We start from the raw sequence: 19,382 nt of genomic DNA on the forward strand, positions 1-19,382 counted from the left end.
CTTTTTGTGCAGAAGAGATATCTAACTCCTTGTTACTACCTCAATACATTACAATCTCTCGCAGTAACAGAACAGCTGTAAATAGAAGAAAACTGCACTGAAAATATATGCCCTGCATATGTGGCAAAAGGATTTAAAACACAAAAATGTTCCTGCTGCCAGAAAGAGAAGCTTACCATAAGTTCAGATGATGTTTTCTTCAGTAACCTAATGCTCTGGTTTAAAGTGCTCTATTGGAAAAGAGGGGAGAAAAAAAGCTTCAAGTCATTACTACAGGTATGAGTACACCTGGTTTAATATTATATTAATACTTTGATCTTCTATAGATTATTTTGTTATTAATACTAAGTATCACACTATGTATAACAGTAACAACTGCATTAAAATGAATACATTGTGGGTTTAATCAGTATTTCGCCAACAGCACTGACTTAACTAGAGTTAGATCCAACAAACTCAGTAAGATTTAGCTGGAGGGAGGACAGAACAGTTAAAATCAGAACCAAGTGTTCAGAGAATTCTATATTGTGCAGTTTCTGAAGGGAAAAAGCACTTACCCTAGCTTTAACATATTTCTTGACAGTCAGTTTTTGTAAAAGAAAAAAGAGATGAAAATAATTAGGAGTTAATTAGGAAAGAACAGCATAGAATCAGAGTGGACCAGAAGACCTAATGTTTTTCTACAGGTCGGCTTTGATAGGGGCAGAAATACTGTATCAGATGCCAGGATAAATTAAAGGTCTTCATGTTATGTAGAGGAAGAAGCAACATCAAGCAGGTAGGAGATTCACAGCTTGATACTATACAAATCCATGTTTGGCAAAATCAGGCAGAAGCAGCCCTTTGACATCTTTCAGAGCATCAATGAAAAAACCACTTTGGCTTTTTTGCTACTCTCGAGAGTTTCCAATTCTGTTAGGTGACTACTAACTCCAAGAAATAAAGTGTGAAAGTGGTAACTGCCTTTATTAATGAAGACAAATGGCAAGCAAAAAAGAAAACGAGTGATTTCGGGTTAGGGCTTTGCAAAGTTCTCCCCTGCTTCCTCTTTTATTCATATATAACCACAAGTAGCTACCGAAAGAAATAGTGAAGAAAAAGGTCATGATTTTAAACAGTATTATAAAACAGTAGTATTACAAGTAGGAAAACTATTTATTAAACACATACTTTAGTCAGATTACTCTTCACTGACACAATCTGTGCTAATGCAAGTCCAGCTTTCTAACCTTTATTTAAGAGATTTAGAGATTCATATTTTCTACAAATGTTTCAATATTACTTTCATGTTTTTACCATAGCTTGCTCTAGTGGAACAACTTGCTGGTTATGAATCATCCGAATGCTGTTTGCGTGTCCTTTTAAGGCATTTTCCAGTGCTCCTTTTGGCTGCAAAAAATGCAATTATGCAGTATTGTTCAGTAATCTCAAAGCTTCCCAACAAAGCAAAAATCAAAGAAAGTTGCACATTATACCCATCCACTCCAGAACAGCTCATGCTAAAAATGGGATATGGCAAACTGAATTCCTCAACACAAGGAGGGGAAAATAATCACCGTATTAATAATTCAAGCCTCAACAACCAAACCAGATATATCACCTTGCTTTTCTGGCTACAACATTATCAGCACAGATTTAACTGAAGGGAATTTTCACATGGTGCACTAAGTAATTTTAAATACAGAAGAGTGAGCACACCTCCCTAGCAGTTGCCACAAGCCAGACCTCACTGCAAGAACCCCGCAGCACTGCGCCCCAGCTGGGACGAGCATCTCTCACTCATGGGTACTTGCTTTTTGTTTTGGCAATGTGGACATCACCCTGAGGCATCCCCTGCTTTCTGAGAGGCACAGAAATACAGATATTTTCAGCCAGCAACTTGGAAAGATGCCTGTGAAGGGTATTTTCCATTTCTGTGGCTCCTGCCTTTCAGTCAGAAGATTTGAGTTCGTGCCCTGATTTTCAAGTCCAAATGCCTGTCTGGAGCTCACGCTCGTTGCAAAACCCTAAAAATTTCGTTTTACTCCCAGAAATAAATCTATTTTCCATTTCCTTTTGGTGGCAAAACCACTTGGCTCCTTGCATCTACACCGAACACAGTGTTAACTTTGGAAGTGTAATAATGGCAGACCTCAATGCTCAGAGATGTGTTTCCTTCCTGGGAAATGTTCATGTAAGCATGAATTCCAAAAGTTTTTAGTTTATTTTTTAATTGATTACTCCAAGATCTATCACTAATAACAAAGTGAGATTATAAAATATCCATGAAAACCAGTATAATTTTTTAATAATCTAATGTCTGTAATACATTGTATTGCTGTGGTTTTGGGCTTTTTTCAGACATTTCATAGATTACATTAAATAGCATCACAAGGAAGAAATAAAAACATACACTGTTATAGTGAACACATTTACTACTGCATTTGTCTTTTATATGAAGAAATTACTCTGTCTGATCTATTCTCAATTCTATTGCTTCCTTAAGATTCTACTGCTATAAAAAATAATGAAAACAGCCTACCAGGACAATATATTTTCCTTTATGAAACTATGCAGAACATATCTCAGGGGCAACTCGATGTTAACATGTTTGAAGAACTCCAGTTTTCACTTGTAAAATAGCCCCAAATCAACAACAAAACCACCTCACCTGTATAACTTTCCAAATGGTACAGTAAAAACTGGAAATTGAAGTAAAGTGTGGCCAAAGATATTGGTATGTGCCCAAGTTAGCAGGCAACCTACATGGGTAAGCAGGCAATGTGCAGCTCACCGATGGTGCTTGGAGAACTTGCTAACTACAATACAGGAAATCTCCAGGAGCAGCTGACCTTGACACAAGTGCACATGAAGCAGAAAAAAGCCTCAACCACCAACAAAAAAAAACAACAAAAAACCAAAACCAGCAACAGGTGTGCACAAATTATGCAAAAAGCTGAAGTAAACAAAGCAGGGGCTTCCACTGGTGCCCTCCTTTCCCTGGAGGAAGGACGGATGGATATCTGATAAATTCCAAACAACGTGGTCTCCCTCTGCTGTGTCCCTTAGTGATCCAACTAATTGTACTATGTGTACAGTGTAACTCTTCCTCCTGCATTGCAAGCAGGAATCTGTCTGGGGCCAGTGTCCAAACCATGACTTTAATTTTGAAAAATGAGTACAGAACGACCTTGACACGCATACAAACGTATCAACTGAATAGTCACTATCCATTAACATGGACCTGTGCCACTTGCAGATTGATTCATTTGTGGGAAATGTTGTAGCTGTACCCTCTGACCATTCTCCATGTGTCTGCTTTCAAAAACCCCTTCAGAGAAGACAGGGTTTCTTTTGTGCATTCTCCCTCCACAATGCAGCCCCAGTTCTCACTAGAGCTCTTATGAGCTGCCACAGTATAAATATCATCACTAATTGCAAAGTCTTCCACTCACTAACTGAAAGAAAATTAATTCAAACCATCTTTTCCATCATGATCTAACCCATTTTTCTTCTATCTCGGACCTGAAAATGTAGAGAGCATAACAGGAAATACTGAAATGGAGTATTCCCCTCAGTTCTTAAGCAAACAGTGCAATTTAAGAAAACAGACTTCCAAAGCAGAAACTGCACAACAGCATACAAAAATCAATAATTAGCAACATCTAAAATATAACTCAAAGGAAACACTGTTCTAGAAAGTTTTTCCTTACATGACAGTGCACAATGTATGTAAGTGTCTGAAGTACAAGAATTCTCCCACAAAGTCTACTTTGCCATGTATTTATACTTATATGATATAAAAATGATACATTTTATGTATTATTTTATTATTGAATTAAACTTACCAGCTGGTCTGCTCTTGCTTCTAAGTCATTAGCAAAGGAGAGAAGATCAACCTTGGTAACACTTTTATTGATCTGAAACAAGATGTGAACAGTGAGAAAAGGAGTGTATTGTTATTGCATTTACACAGTTTGTACTTAACTATACTACCTACTCTGTTTACTCTTTATTTCTTTAAATATTTACTGACCTTAACTTCCAAAGTGGTTTTTTTCCCCAACTTCTATTATCCTTCAAAATATGGCCTTTTACACAAAAGCAGATTTTTCTGTTTTGCCCATAGTTAAAGAAGTATTTCATTTTATACTTTGTCCCAGTCATGTCTCTGGTTGACTACAGTCTCACCTCTGTCAAATATGCTGAAAAGTCTATCCCATCTATTCCTGAAGAGCTGAAATTCAGAAGATTCTCCTTCCCAATTTCATCCAGCAGAATGATTTTGCTGAGGTTTATCTGAATATGTTCAATTTTAAGTGCCACATCTTCTGTATACTGAGAGGGAAACAAAAGAAAGCATAAAAGTAGTTTGCAACCAGTTCATATTCTGCTATAGCCCCTGCCCAAAGCATCTTGCTTTTGGTGATGACTCATTTCCACGGAGATGCACTGACTTTTGCTTACATCAGTTTAATTTAATTAACTTTAATAGAATCCACCAGGTAATGTTGGTGGTAATGTTCTTCCCTTCCCTGCAGTATCCACAGTACCCAGTCATGCCAAGTTCTAACCTACCTATGCCTCTTTCATACCAATGAATTACTTGCCTTCTGTTCTGTTTTAAGCAGGCTTCCCTGAATAAATGCTAGTCCCTCCTAAGAGAGAGACTAACATCCCTCCAGGAAACGTTATCCTTAAGAACATTATTTGGGACAGGGACTCTGTCTGTTAAGTGTGGGTTCAGTGCCTGGAAGTACAGAACATGTATCCCTGAGGGGTTGCTGTAATGAGGACAGGTACTACAGGCAACCCCAAAATTACTACAGTCATGTAATGACAGTGCAGTCATGGATTATTAGAGCTTAACTGAAAAGATTATTTAATCCCAACCCCTTCCAACCATTCTTAAGACCACAGTATATCATATCCTAGATCAACACAAATCTGACTGTAGTCAGAAGAGAAGGCACCAAAAAAGGCATTTAGATAAAAAGAAGACTGTCATTAAAACACCATAAGCAACCTTTGGAAGACACTAGACTTCAACCTTCCTTCTATGCAAGCTTCAAAGTTAAAACCAACATTATTATCAGCACCCATAAAAAAAGCACATGGACCACTAAGACTGGTAAAAATCATCTTATTTGTAACTAGACTTCTTTTTTCAGATTAGCTTGGACAGTTCTTGACTCCTTGAAGGATGTTTTTTATATAAAAACAAAAATCTCACAAAACCAGGACACACTGTACAATGTTTTGAGAGCAAACGTCCTTCAGAAACAATCATGCACTCACTCATAGTTTCTTTACTTACCATACTAATATTTAGAAACTCATTGATATTGAACAGGTATTCCAGGTGAAGGGAAGTATAAATTCCTTTGTTTTCCTTGCAATCACTAAAAAAAACACAAATACACAGATCAGCCTAAAAACCACCTGGAGGACCAAGTATTAAAAGAATGATTAATGATTTTTTCTTATTCTAAGAAAATCAATCCTTTAGAAAAAAAATACTGGCTATATTTTTTGAAGCTGAGACTACAAGAAAAGTAATTAACAGTTGTCTCAAAGATGCAAAATATTTTATCAAAGAGTTTGACCAGTATCACCATACAATATTATGCTAAGACTACCTCTAATAACTCATATATGGGAGAAAATTGCTTTTGCTAGTGATTCACTAGAAAATCAGAATGTCTTCTGGAACATGTGTGATTTTTGGATGTGCCTGGAAAACGAAGCATGGAAGATACCACCAAATCAGTATGTGTAAAATGAATGAACTAAAAGTGAATTAAATATGAAATTAATTAAATCTTAATCATAATTTTAATACCTGTACACTTTTTCAAAAGTCAAGTTAACATTTGGGTTTTTAAAGAGGATGCCAGCAAGATAGTTTTTCCATTGTTGATTTAGTAAGTAAGGTGTATCCAAAACCTAGAAGACAAAATTCAGTAAAGTTACTATAATTCCAAGTTTCTTCATGTACTTGTTCATATGTGGTCTTTTGACACATACCCACATCTAAGCTTATCACCCACTAATGAAAATATAACAGCAAATTCAAACTCTGGTGCAGAAAGTGAATATTAAAGCTTCCCATCACTGAGGAAAGTTGAATCAGAAAAATCTGTCTCCAAAGGAAGACAGGCATGCAGTACTTACACTGCAAAGCAAATTAAACCAAGAAAGGATGAATGTCTCTATTTGGTGTGTAAGGAGAAAGTAAAACCAGATCCAAACTCACTTAAAGTGTCCTATAAAAAATAATATGCCATACAGAGCTGACAAGACCATTGGGACTCACTGGGATCCTAATAATTTTTTAATAACATGAATAACTTCACCTTGAATAAATTTTTATCTTCAAAGGGCTCACAGACCAGTTTTTCTACATTTCCACCTGTGACAAAAGTGAGCACCACTACAGTCATCAGCACCCAGGAGAAAAGAAAACTGAATCCAACTCCTCTGAAAAAGAAATAAGTTTAATAAGTTTTTGCTTTTTAAGAACATTTTATACACACACACATAGACACACACTTGGGGCAACAGTGAGGCCAACAGTTAGGAGTTATAACAGAGATAGGAAAACTGATAGACAGTTGAAATACTTCTGTTTTCCAAATATGTTCTTGCCCTCTGAAACAAATGTTTCAGCACTGTAAAGTCTTCAGCTAAAGTGCATCTAAAATGCTCACATTTGCATTGGGCGTGCAAACTGTTTTAAGAATCACATTTAAGAGCCACAAAACCATACAACTGTCTTTTTTAAATTCAACTCTTTAGGCTTGTGCTCCCAAAAATGTTTTAGGAAGGTTTCAGGTGCAATCTTCTCCTGCACCCAGCAGAAACAACATTAATCCACTACTAGGTACTTTTCAACCCCAAACCTTCTGAAATGCTCTGAGAAAATCAAGTGTCTCTGGTCTCCTCGCATGGCTTTTAAATTTTGAGCAAATGCTCAAGTGCACTAAAAAGCTATGACTTTCTCCTTTTATTTTCAATTATCTGTTCCCAGTTTTTCCAGTTCCCAAAGGGGCTTACACAGAAATTCATTAGCTAAAACACTCGCCTTAGAACAGTAGATTCAGAAGTTTTATCCTTCAGCTATGATCCTCAATGAAAGAGCAACCCAAAATCCCCAAGTCCCTCGAGTATGTGAGATCAATATTTATTTCTACTTTTTCTCAGCAGATATAGATAGGTAACAAACCAGATTGTTTTTTATGATTCCTCCAGAATCAACCAAACCAACTTTCTACAGGTACACTTAGTTCATTTTTCCCATATAAGTGAAACTTACGCCATAAGAAAGTTTCCTCCAGTGTTGGAGATACAGCCTCTGGTTGTTGGAGAAGCATGTTTATCATAACCACAGGTGCCACAAAGCAATCCAAGATAGTAAAAGACCAGAATGAGGACCAGCATGCAGCACAGAATGAGACACCCCAGCCACCTGAGGAATAAAAGATGAAGTTTTTTGTTATTTTCATGCAAAGAACATGCTGGAGACCTGCAGAGAACATCATGTAATACTATATTCCCAACTGGCCCACTCGTGGATCTGTCTGAGCAGCAAATGCTAGCAACAAAAACAAGCATTCACTACACTAGTGTGTATTTTGGGCCAGAACATGGTTATTGCTGGATTACAGGCAGCTGCTGCTGAAGGACTGGGGAACAGGCACCACAGGAACAAGGTGTCCCCAACACCAGTTACTGCAGGTGGACTGTGCTGAAGCATCGAAGTGCTCCAAGTGGAGCAAACAATGACTCAGAAGAAGCAGATGTTCAAACAGTAATTTATTCAAGAAGCAATGGAGAAATTTATGAATGTGGACTGGCCATCAGTCATTAAGCACACAGCTGCTCTTACTGCAAGGCTTACTAACTTTTTGCACACTGTGTTAGGTTTGTAATTGTAAATAACTATATTTTAGGCTGTAAAAACCTAGGCATTGTGTGGAATGCTTTCAGTGATTGGAACAGTTAACAGAACTTGATGAGGAGAAAGATCTTGGATAGGAAATAAACTTTGATTTTTATTAAATACATCACACAACAGGTCTATCTGTCCACATAGTTGGAGCACATCTATTTATTCATACATTATATATCACATTCTAGCCTTTAATCCTCTCCTAATTTCCTCTGCACTTCTTTTTCTCTTCTGTTGTCACTTATATTTTTAAGTTCCCTTTTTTCCTCCCTGTACCTCTGTAGAGAAAATTCTGTAAAAGAAATACTGTAATGAACATGCACAGCTAATAAAAAGAAAGCCATTAATGCTGACAGGCATATTTGTAAGAGGATATTTATTAAGAACTGCAAATAAGGCACCTGTAATTAAGAAAGGAATGGATAGAAAATAATTTAAACAACTACAGGCTTGTTGGTCTCATTTGTACTTGAAGTATTATTAGGTTAGACAAAAACATGCATTTAAGTGTCAATTTAGATGAGATATATTCTCCAGTAGCAGAATAAAACAATACATTTATTTGGTTAAATGCTATGTGAGCTTCAAGGAAAATACTGATAAATTTGTCAAATTAAAGCTCACCACAAAAACTGTCAGATAAGGAATGAGCTAAAGGTAAGGTTCTAGAAGTTCAGTCTTCTGCTCACTTTTATTTAACACTGCATTAAAGCCATCAACACACAGTCTGTAGCAGTGAAACTGATTTGGACACAAAGATAAAAGCAATTATCAATTATAAAATCAACCGAAGAGTCAAACAAAATGTAGGGAGAATCTGATGAGCTTGACGACAGAAATGACTAAATCTGGACAAAGGTAGGAAATAAAAAGCTTTATGCTTCAAAATACAAGATTACTCAACTGTAAGAGTCACAAAGTCTCAAACAGAAAGAGTATGTTCCTCTCAATGTACAGTTAACCAAGGCATTTGCAAGGACAAGTGCTACACCAGCAGGGACACACGCCGTGAGCACAGATTTACAGGTGTGAGGCAGAATCCCTGCTACTCCCCTGTGGTAAAAAAGGTGCAATAGCAAGGATTGGCTGCAAGGTCTCTGTGGTCCTATGCCCTCACAACTTACCTGCAACTCAGTGAAAACAAGCCCTAACTAAAAAGTCACCCTGGCATTATAGAACAATTGATTTCCTTTAGGTGTTACATCTTTGACATCTACCTACCTCTATCCTTCCTGAAAAAGACATGAAGGCCTAGAGTAGAAACTACCTCCTGCTCTGTGGTGGAACAGCACACAGATGTTGATTAGCTGCATTTTTGCCCTTTACCAAAATGCCAGTAACAAACATAGCATGCCTTATAGCATCTTTGTTTCACTATGTTCATCATTAATAGTTTACTTGCCTTTATAGACCACTAAACAATTAAAAAGTATTAACAACAGGTAACACTTCACTCCTGCCTTATTTCATGTACATACCTGTAGAAATCATACTGCTCCACTAGTGGAAAATAATCTTGAACATATGCCTCACTCTGTGTAAGATATACCATCAAATCGTCTAAAATCTTCTGAACAGGGAGCGCTTTTGTGAAGGTAGTAATATTTGAACCAATGGACTCCAGCACGCTTTTGATATCTAAAAGAATATACATATTGCACTGTTACAGATCCATAGAGGAAAATTACATTCCATGTATGCATTGTAAAATGCTATTAAGCCATTTGCCACATGTAACAAGCAAGCCATGAAGACAAGTGTGAGGAAGAGACAAGCAGGCAACAAAAACATCAAGCTTTGAAGTAACGCAATGGCATTTTAAAACGCACACTTTGTTTTTAGCATTCAGTTTAATGATGAAAGATGTAGAAGTTGAGCCAGAGTTCTTCCTCTTGCCTTTCATTATAATGAATGTGTCACCTTTTTATCTAGCCAGCTTAAATCTTCCTTTTCATGCAATATTGCAAATGGTAACACTGATCAAGACAATTAGCCACTAAGTTTATGAAGGAGAAGATCAAAATCTATTTAAACTCCATGCCTTGGGAATACAACACTGTGAAAGAAATTATACTGCTTATATTGAGAATCTATACTAGTTCTTTTCAACTGTATTAAAGGAGATTACTTAAATAAATTCTTTCCAATTAATGAGCAACACTCTTGAGGTAACGATCAATTAATCCATTTTTCCCTCAGATAATGAACAAACATGCTACCCTATATTTACAGTTTAGATATACGCTATTTAGATTTACAGACACATGACTAATTCACTTATTATACACCCTGTCTATGTGTAAAATGCAGTTTCTCTACACTCTCCCCCTTCTTTCAACTTGAAACATACTTGGAATAGCAGGATGTATAACTTCAGGTTGCAAAATTTGGTAGCAGACAACACCTTCTATTCTCAAACAAGATCGTCTGTTTTGATGTTTACTCTTCAAATCAACCAGGTAACAAATCATTCTTTTTTAAAAGTTTATAAATAAATGCAATTTTTTCTAGTAAACCCATTTATATGCTTTGTAACTCAAACTCAGTTTAGTGCAAACAAACTCAAAAAAATTTATAAATAGGTAAATTAAGATGGCTTGTCTGTGTTTACACATAGCAGCAGATACTGAAAATGAGTAAATCTGCTCTAGGTTTCCTAATGACAAGTATAACATTGATTTTCTAAAACTGGCTCATTTTAGGCAAGTTCACACAGTACACTATGCTCGTATCTATACTGTCCTTCATTTTGCCCAGGAGGGGAAGAAAAAGAACAGAAAAACTTACAAGGAACAGCTGCTTATATAATGCAGAACAGGTCCACAATGCAAGAACAAAAATTAAAACAGATTAGTATACATACACTATACTACCATACAGGTATGGTCAAAGACTAAAAAGTGTAAAGCCCAAGTAATAAAACAATTAAGACAGCCATTTAAATTATCCTTAAAAGAATATTTTTACCTTCCCTTTGCCATCCACTACATTTTAATACAACTGCAGGCAGGTTCAGGTTTTTTAACATCACACTCCTAAATATGTCATAAACACATCAGTCAAGGAAAATTAGCCTTTCAACCAAATAAAGTGCCAGTGTGAAGCTGGGATCCCAAGATTTCTCATGACTAAAAAGCCTAACAGATAAAACACCTCCATAATATACCATATGGCCTATTTTTAGGTTTAATTTTGGGTCCTCAATAAGACACAGTTGCCTTCTATGTTTTTTTTCTAGCACCAGATTTAAAAAAAAAAAGAAGTTAATATTTTAATGATCTTTAGCCAAGAAAATATATTATCAATAAAAGAAAACAAAAACATTAATCAAAGTGAAAAGACAGTCCTCACCTGATAAAATGTTCCTGGTTTGATTCACCACTAAGTCTGGAGTATCATTAAAAGCTGCATAGCCCTAAGAATAGAAGTTGGAAAGATCAGAGCATGTTTCTCATTGTCAAATTGCTTGCAATTTTTTTCTTTTTATTCAAGGATCAAAACTATACATATACGAAAATGTATGTGATAAAACTATGAAAAATACATTTTTATCACTACACATTAGAAAAGATGAAAGTAAAATAGGAACTCTAAGTATATTTCAGATTCAGTTTGCTCTTCAGAATATTTCTTGAAAAAAAAAAGCTAAATTTAAATATACATGAATCAGTTACAATGACCTCAAACTTTGTTGCCTGTCAGACCAAGAATGCACATATGAAAATTCAGCAGGTGAAAGGAGTTACTGTGTACCAGCCAAACGCCTCCCCTTTCCAAGTCTATGCCTTCCAAACATGAAATGCATGTTACAAACAATGAAATCCAACTGCCTCTAAAGATGGGGTGATGCTTTCTTCAGTGACAAGGCAAAAGAAAGGGTCTAAGCCATGGGAACAAAGCTGAGCAGCTTATCTGGACAGAAAGGAGATGCTTGAATCCTTACTCCCTGCAAGCCTGATCACTTCAAAAGCACGCAGGGGTCTAAGGGCCGGCAGACATTTTGGTTCCAGAAAGTGCCCTCTATTCCTAGGAAATGTTTTCAGATTCCTAGATTTTTCAACTGCCTAAACTAAGTAATTTTTTTTTTCTAGGTGAAAATCATTGTGTTTTGTGGAAAGTCTTGCAAAAATACTAATAGTAATTACACTTTGTCCATTGCACCAGATTTAATGTCAAGTATGTACATTAGGAATTTAGAAGAAGTATTTCAATACAATGAAACTAATCAGGAGAGCATAGGGGTTTTTTATTTCTTTAGCTTGAACCAAAAAATAGAACATGCTATTGGATCCATGTTTCTGCCTATTTGGTTTTTTAGGATTGTTCTTTCAACCTGACAATTCACAGACATTTTTGACCTGCAGTATCCTGGAGATACAAAGCATTACATTCATGTTTTCAAGTATTATATCTTGGTCAAACAATGGAATAATGAGAGGCATCCACCACAAAGCAGGACGAGGTGGGAACAAAAGAATTCTGCTTGAGAAACCAAGGGAAAACAAGTGATTCACAAGTATCCCAGATTATTAATTAAGAGTTTACAAGTCTGTCAAGAAACATACCTTTTGAACGAGACTAGAAAGGTCTATTTTAAGGACATCATTGACCTTTGCAAGTTGTGAGCTCACTCCTGGCAACTAGGAAGCAAAAAACATGCCTGAGTCACATGAAGTAGCAGTCTCGCTAATTTAGTAAATATTTCACAGTTAGGAGAGACGGTAAAGAAACTAAAATGATTTGTAGCAGAATCTTTCTAACACACTCCTGAAACCTCAGCTGTACAAAAGCAAATCTTAACCTCAGCATTTTTGGGAGGGCAGGTTATTTCACTGCCCAGAGCAGCACTTTAACATAGCTGCTTGACACACATTTTATCCTCTTCTACAGAGAAGATGAAAACAGTGACTGGAATTACCCAGAAACACAGAATAAGGGAAGGTCACTTATCAGACAAGTGACAGCACACACCAAGCCACTAAGCTGCAGAAACACTACCGGGCTTGCTCAAGGCAATCACGCTCTAAGAGTCTGAAAAACATTATTATAAAATCTTACCCCACTAAAATTGGCATTGACGTTCAGTTGACTTAATGAATTCCTGATGATATTGCACGTTGAGGCGGCCTGAGCCGCGTTGCACGCGGAGTCATTGAGGGTGTTGCTGAGATGTGTTTTAACATCCGTCAAGTTTGCATGAAGCCTCTCTGTTCCCTCCTGCAGAACCTCTACAGAGACACTCACATTTTCCAGTGCTTCCTTCGTTTCTCTGATCGCTGCAAGGATGGGAAATTTTTTAAAGAACACTTTAGTTAGAAAGCAGACTACAGATACAGATATGAAAAGAAAGTGCACATGCATAAATGCTACGATATTCTTAACAACACTGATCTAAATAATCCTGCCTCCCTCCCAAAAAAACCCTCTAGCACAGAATATGTACTTTTTGCACATAAAAATACATCACTCATGCTTTCTTACAAAGAAATGAATCCCCTCAGGCTATTTTCATTGAGATTCCATCCACTTCCCAGATTACTCTTTTATACCTTTTCCCTACCTCTCCTTACTCAGTGATTTCAGTAAAGAACTTTAACACTTGGTCATTAGAAATTGGAAGAAAGCCCATATCCACAAAACAGTATTTTCAGTATTTTGCTTATAATCTAAATCACAAATTATGCAGCTGCAAGATGAAAGGTAAGGAGATCATGTTGCATCAGCCAAGCATTAATAAGCGTTCAGCACTGGCTTTAGATTTTATCCCAATCACACCAAATAAACAGAACAAAATGAAAAAAACCCCAAACACTGAACAGGTGTTTAGTACACAAAGAACCACACAGACACAACTAAAAAACAAGTTACAAAAGTAAAGTGCACTTCACACAACACAAGGTTTTACCGTATTTTTTACCTTTGATAGCCCTTTCCACTTTGACTTCAAGACAAATAAGAGAAATAAAGCAAAAAAGGAGAACGATGACAAGTGAATGAGAAATAATTAATGGTTAAAAAAAAAATAAAACAAAACCAAAGTGACTCAAGTTCTTGGGTGTCTTTCCCTTTTTTCTATAAGCTCTACCTGATTCCTGAAAAAAACAAGCCTTAAATGGAAAAAATAATAAAGGAATATTTCCTCCAGAGGGAGAAAGAACTAAGTGTGAGCAAGGCTAAACTCAAAGATACAATGAAGAAATGCTGGATAGCACTCTCATAATAAGCTTGGCAGTGTACAGGACAAGGACATTGTAGTTCATTCCCTGACCTGTTGAAGACTAACCTGCAAATACCTATGGACAGCTCTAAGAGGACAGTTTTCCTAGTCTCCCTTATATTCAACAGAAAGGGACAACAACCTGGAGCAGGGAAATCGGATTTCACCTCTCTTCAATGACTGCTGAAATTAAATATCAACATCAGCACATAAATCTTGATTTAGCCTTTAAATATATTTATAAACCCTAAAATATCTAAAATCCTCAGTTTAAAAGAAACATCAAGGCATGTAGAAGGATGAGCTGACTCATGGTACTGCATAAAGTTATCCCATGCCGTGCGCTAGAAAGATAATGCCTGTTTTACCATGGCAACAAAAAAAAAAGGACATCTTTACCTCCTGCCATTGTCAGAGCTGCATCAAGTGCAGGACGTACTTCTTTTCCCAGCTGTTCTTGAACTCTGGTTCCAAGCACAGGTCCAACATCTGTGGCATGGAGAAATAAAAAACCAAATATTACTGACTAGTTCAACTTGAACTACCTCTTAGCATAGGTGCTGTCACACTCTTACATAACAAAGTGTACTTTTATTATTGAAATTTTCTAAGGCCTGACAGTCAGAACATAGTGACAGAAGGTAGCACAGGGACACAGCTCTGTTTTAGCTAGCTATAGGCCTACAAATGAAAGCAGTAAATCAAAATACAGCGGAAAATATTCACCAGCACTTGACCATATAGGTAAAGACACATAACATTTCAACAGGCTCCACAGTATGTATTTCATTGCATTTTCTACTCTTTTCAAAATAGGATTTTTTCCACAATCTACGTTAGAGAGGTCCAACATCTGGACAGGAGTTTTGTGGCATATTCTTTCACTCAAGCTATGTTTTAATAGGGCAAGAGGAACTAAAAAAATGTATTCTTTTCCTTTCCCCTGTTCCTCATGTATCGAGCAATGTCAAGGTCACCCACAACCCAGACCTGCCAGCCAGCTCTGCTGAAATCCCTTAAGCGTGTTAAGCACGTCTCCAGTCCCTGCCCCCTCACAGAGAGCATCCAGCATGGATGCTCCCAGCACTGGCATCATCCTTACCCATAGCCACCCCCACCTCCAAACACTCCAGTCTCACTGTCTCCAAAGAGAAAGGAAGCTTAGTTCAGCAAAATGACACAGAAACGCCAAGCAGAGTTTGGTGAAGCATTTTAATGTAACATATTCTTTAGGTAGCCACTGGGTCCTCTGCATTTTCAGATCACAGCAAACACATTTTTGAGTTTTTTTGCTTTTGATGAAATGAGAATAGTGCATGGTACAGAAGTATTCATTACTGTTAGTACCGTCATGTCTGGTCTGAGATGAGAATTTCTGTCAAGCAGAAACACTTTTCAGCTTTTCCTTAGGGTGGACAAATGAACTCATGTACAATTCTCTAACAGTTTATCCTACTTGCACCCCAGTGTCACACACTTAATTCTGGTATTTCTAGAAAATAAAAGCTATCCTAATTTACTGCTGATCACTCTCACCACAGATCCAGCTGGGTTCCCGTTAACTAACATCACAAACTGGCATTGAGAACTAATAAACATTTAATTTGAAATTTCAGTTTGGAGCAGCTGAGAACCTTCAAGGTAGTACTTGAAATGCAGATGTCAACCTTTTTTTATTATTATTATTCTTACAGATTTAAAGATTACATACATCTTTTTAGACAAGTGTTCCAGCAGGAATTAAGCAGGAAGACTACTTTATTGCTACTTTCACAAGCACATTTGATGTGCAGTACACCCTCATACAGCCAAGACATATTAACTTCAGTGCATGCCAAGTTGGCTGCATTGAAAACTACCTTTAAAATACGTTTTAAACTAGACAGAAGCACAGATTATAGGCATGAGAAGTAAATTTATGGTAACTGGCATGATGCCACAGTGGCACAGTTTGATCCCAGCAACAATCTTTCAGCCTGAAATGCAGACCTGTACGCATTTACTAACATCTGCTAAAAATGCAACTTGAATTATCATCTGCACTGAATATGGTTGGCCCTTTCTATTTTAAGTTTTGTAAAGCAAAGCTTAAATTATAAAAATAAAAAATAAAAATCATCTTTCTGGTAGTTTCTGTTGACTGAGAGTTTTAAAAGGTGACACCTCATATTGTAACTGTGTTGAAGGGGAAAGTGCAGCAGTTCTACTTCAAGTTTTATCTCCTGCTCTTCAACTGCTCATTCTGAAATGGCAAATACATTAAGCAGCTTTAGAAAGAAGACAAGGTGATGCCTCAACTTCTAGCTGAGTAGAGAACAAAAGTGCAACATGAAAAATAAACAGAGGTCTCTCACTCATTGGAACCATCACAGCTGCTTGCATATTTGTTCACTGATATTTGGTTTCAATTTAAAAACTGAGGAAAAATATTCCAAAAAAAGCTTTAAGTATGGCTACTGAACTATAAAACATATACTATAAAACTATAGCTTTATAGTATATTTATATAACTATAAAACTATAAACAATTTAATAAAAGACCTTTATTTTGGAAATACTACACATTACCAGCTCTGAGACTTTTCACGTGAAAACAATTTTAGATTTTGGTCTCATATACTACTGAGAACAGCACTTCTGTTTGAAAACCATGTTCTCATAAATAAAGTTTCACTTTGCATTATGAGCTAATTACATTATCTTTCTGAGCTTTTAAATACACGCTGCTAACCCCCCTTAAATCAAAGTACTTACTATTTAGGTCAGAGAGTGCTTTATCCTTAGCTGTGTTGTACTGGCTCACCAAATAGTCAATTTGCTGTAAAGAAGATGATTAAAAAAAACATTAAAAGAATTGGAAAAAAGTGATGCTTTTGAATGTGTCAAACTGTTAGCTTGAAACAATCAAAATATTTGTGCCAACTCCCTGGTTCTCTACTGTTTTCAGTTAACTAAGTATTTTATTTCCTTAGCAGAACTGCACATAATAAAAGACCAGTTTAATTGAGACATCTACTTAACTGGAACTTCTCTGTGGTAAATGATTCAGCTCAAAAGCAGAAGGAACTGTGACCTCATGAAGCCTTTGAGTCAGTCAGGCAAATAAGTTTTTTTGCATGTCTCCAATTTCGTTACTTGATTTTCTCCTTCACGGAGAAACGTGAGGCACTGATGCAGTGGTAATTTTGAAGCAATTCACCAACCACACTGGCTTGTGTCTGGGCAGCCTCTCAGAGCTTCTCTTGCAGAAAGGAGACAGCTGTTCTGTCTTAATGCAAATAGTTTTCCTTACCTTCAAGAGGATTTGGTCTCAACTTGAGCTTTACCAAAGACATCGTAACAATATAAACCAACAGCTTAGTTATCCCCAGATATTGGGTTTGGACAAAAGGCTATCAAAGAACCATCCCAAGTGGAAAGCTTATACTAATTTTGAAAAGACATTAAATAACCTTCATTCATTTCTGCATGTTTAAAATAATGCATTATGAATTCTACCCCAAGCGAGTTAGAGTGGTGTAAAGGTTAACATACTTGACAAATGGGTTTTCAATTTTAAGCATGACTCAAATATGTACCAAAGCGTACATGGCTTGTAGTCTCTGTGAAATAAAGAAAAAAAAAGACCAAAAAACCCCCCTATTGATGACACAGCAGTGGACGCCATTAAATGACAAAGTATGAAGCAGACTCTCTTTTTGTAAAACAGGAAAAAATATTTGTTTCTTACTAAGAAGGTTGTAGGTATATCTTTGTTTATTTGTTTGCTTTGTTGACCTAGGCTAACCTAAGGGCTAAAATTTTGCAGGACTACAGGTTTTGCATTGTCTCCAGCAATGTCACAGACAAAAGGGGATTCTCTATCACTAATAGTGTTATCACTCAATACTCACAAGTCTGCAAATCTTCTGTGACATGAACTCTTAACACAGGACTTTTTCAAATCCTCTTACATGCTGTACATACCTCATACTGATGAGTCAAAGGCATCAATTTGCATTTCAGAGCTTTATGGCCAATTGGTAGGATTCTAGAACTGAAGCACTTCTTATTTCCCCAAGAAATTCTTACAAATATGTGTGTCTACATGATACTCATGCACCTTGTCTGACGAAATGACTTAGAAGATACAGCTGATGACTGCATCAGTTCCAAGTCTAAAAAAATAGAAAGTAATAATCCTGTTTTGAAACTGAAAAAAGTGCTAAGTGAGACTTTGAGTAACCTCTGGTACAAGTGTTCCAAGTCCTGACACTTTTAAATTTAATAATTCAGCATTTTTATTAACTTTTTAGACAGTGTTTATTTTTTTTTTTTTATTAAGATAAGTTACTTCTTCATAACAGATTTTCTCCTCTGATGTTTCCCACTGCCAGCACTCAGTGTGCTGTCAAAGGGACTCTGGTGGTTTCTGATATGATTGGATGAATCCTTCTGTGCCCAGTGTCAGCTCCAGACCGACAAAAGGCACCCTGTTTCAAGAAGGGTTATTGGGGTTATTGGCATGACCTTCAATTCCTGCCATGTACCTCCACCACTGGTCTGTCAGAGCACCACATGCAAACAAATAGTTGTATAGGGAACATCTTCAGAAAGGAAAACATTTTATGGCACCCCCCAGATGTCTCCTGTTCTCATTCAGCTCTGGCCAGAAAACAAAACAAAACAAAACAAAACAGCCCAGAGTTACTGTAACTGGAATGCTACCACACTTGTGGATTCCACATAATTGTGTGAATTCCACCTATTTCTAATTTCATGGAAGTAAAACAGATTAATAAAATTAAATTCAAATAATTAAAATTAATGAAAGCCAAGGCAATAGGGCTGTCAGACTTTTTTTTGTTTCCTACAAATTCACAAAGAATTGAAACTGTACATTCTTTACAAGCCTTCCTCACTAGAATTTCTTTTTTTCTTTCAATACAAAACAAGATATGCAGAGGACTGCTTATGGGATTCTAAGGCAAGTCTGAAAGGAAGGAATCTTTCCTGTTCAGTATGGTACAGTATGACTCTGGTTTAAAGAAAAAACAGTCAAAAATATTCCTGGGAAAAAAGCTATTGTGACTCAGTCCCAGAGCACATACAACTAAGTCCAAAATACAAGGAAACAGGAAAGAGCAACAGGGAATCCAAGTTTACATGTAATATATGTTTTTGTATGTATTCCTTTTAAAACCTTATTTTCCCAAATTATTTAACTTCTGCTAGTGATCTACACTAGTTCAGTAG

At 36.6% G+C, this 19,382-nt stretch overlaps 1 protein-coding gene across 14 annotated transcripts in view; it reads right to left on the minus strand.

Annotated features, from left to right (window-relative positions):
- The window catches only part of PROM1 (prominin 1), a 55,833-nt gene that overhangs the window by 8,630 nt on the left and 27,821 nt on the right, over nt 1-19,382 (minus strand). For 5 of the 14 annotated variants that reach the window (XM_018067580.1, XM_018067619.1, XM_018067566.1 and 2 more), the window contains 16 exons: nt 16,902-16,965; nt 14,547-14,636; nt 12,989-13,206; nt 12,496-12,570; nt 11,282-11,345; nt 10,718-10,726; nt 9,409-9,568; nt 7,295-7,447; nt 6,336-6,459; nt 5,822-5,925; nt 5,297-5,381; nt 4,171-4,317; nt 3,828-3,899; nt 1,297-1,389; nt 558-575; nt 177-230 (listed from right to left, as the gene is read on the minus strand). In XM_018067580.1, the coding sequence (XP_017923069.1) occupies nt 177-230; nt 558-575; nt 1,297-1,389; nt 3,828-3,899; nt 4,171-4,317; nt 5,297-5,381; nt 5,822-5,925; nt 6,336-6,459; nt 7,295-7,447; nt 9,409-9,568; nt 10,718-10,726; nt 11,282-11,345; nt 12,496-12,570; nt 12,989-13,206; nt 14,547-14,636; nt 16,902-16,965 (1,530 nt within the window). The remainder of the gene's footprint in view (nt 1-176; nt 231-557; nt 576-1,296; nt 1,390-3,827; nt 3,900-4,170; nt 4,318-5,296; nt 5,382-5,821; nt 5,926-6,335; nt 6,460-7,294; nt 7,448-9,408; nt 9,569-10,717; nt 10,727-11,281; nt 11,346-12,495; nt 12,571-12,988; nt 13,207-14,546; nt 14,637-16,901; nt 16,966-19,382) is intronic. The other 9 variants (XM_018067632.1, XM_018067611.1, XM_018067626.1 and 6 more) reach the window with 3 other exon arrangements.

The sequence above is a fragment of the Manacus vitellinus genome, unplaced genomic scaffold (genome assembly GCF_001715985.3).
Source record: "Manacus vitellinus isolate BGI_N305 unplaced genomic scaffold, ASM171598v3 scaffold_0_pilon, whole genome shotgun sequence".
NCBI lineage: Eukaryota > Metazoa > Chordata > Aves > Passeriformes > Pipridae > Manacus > Manacus vitellinus.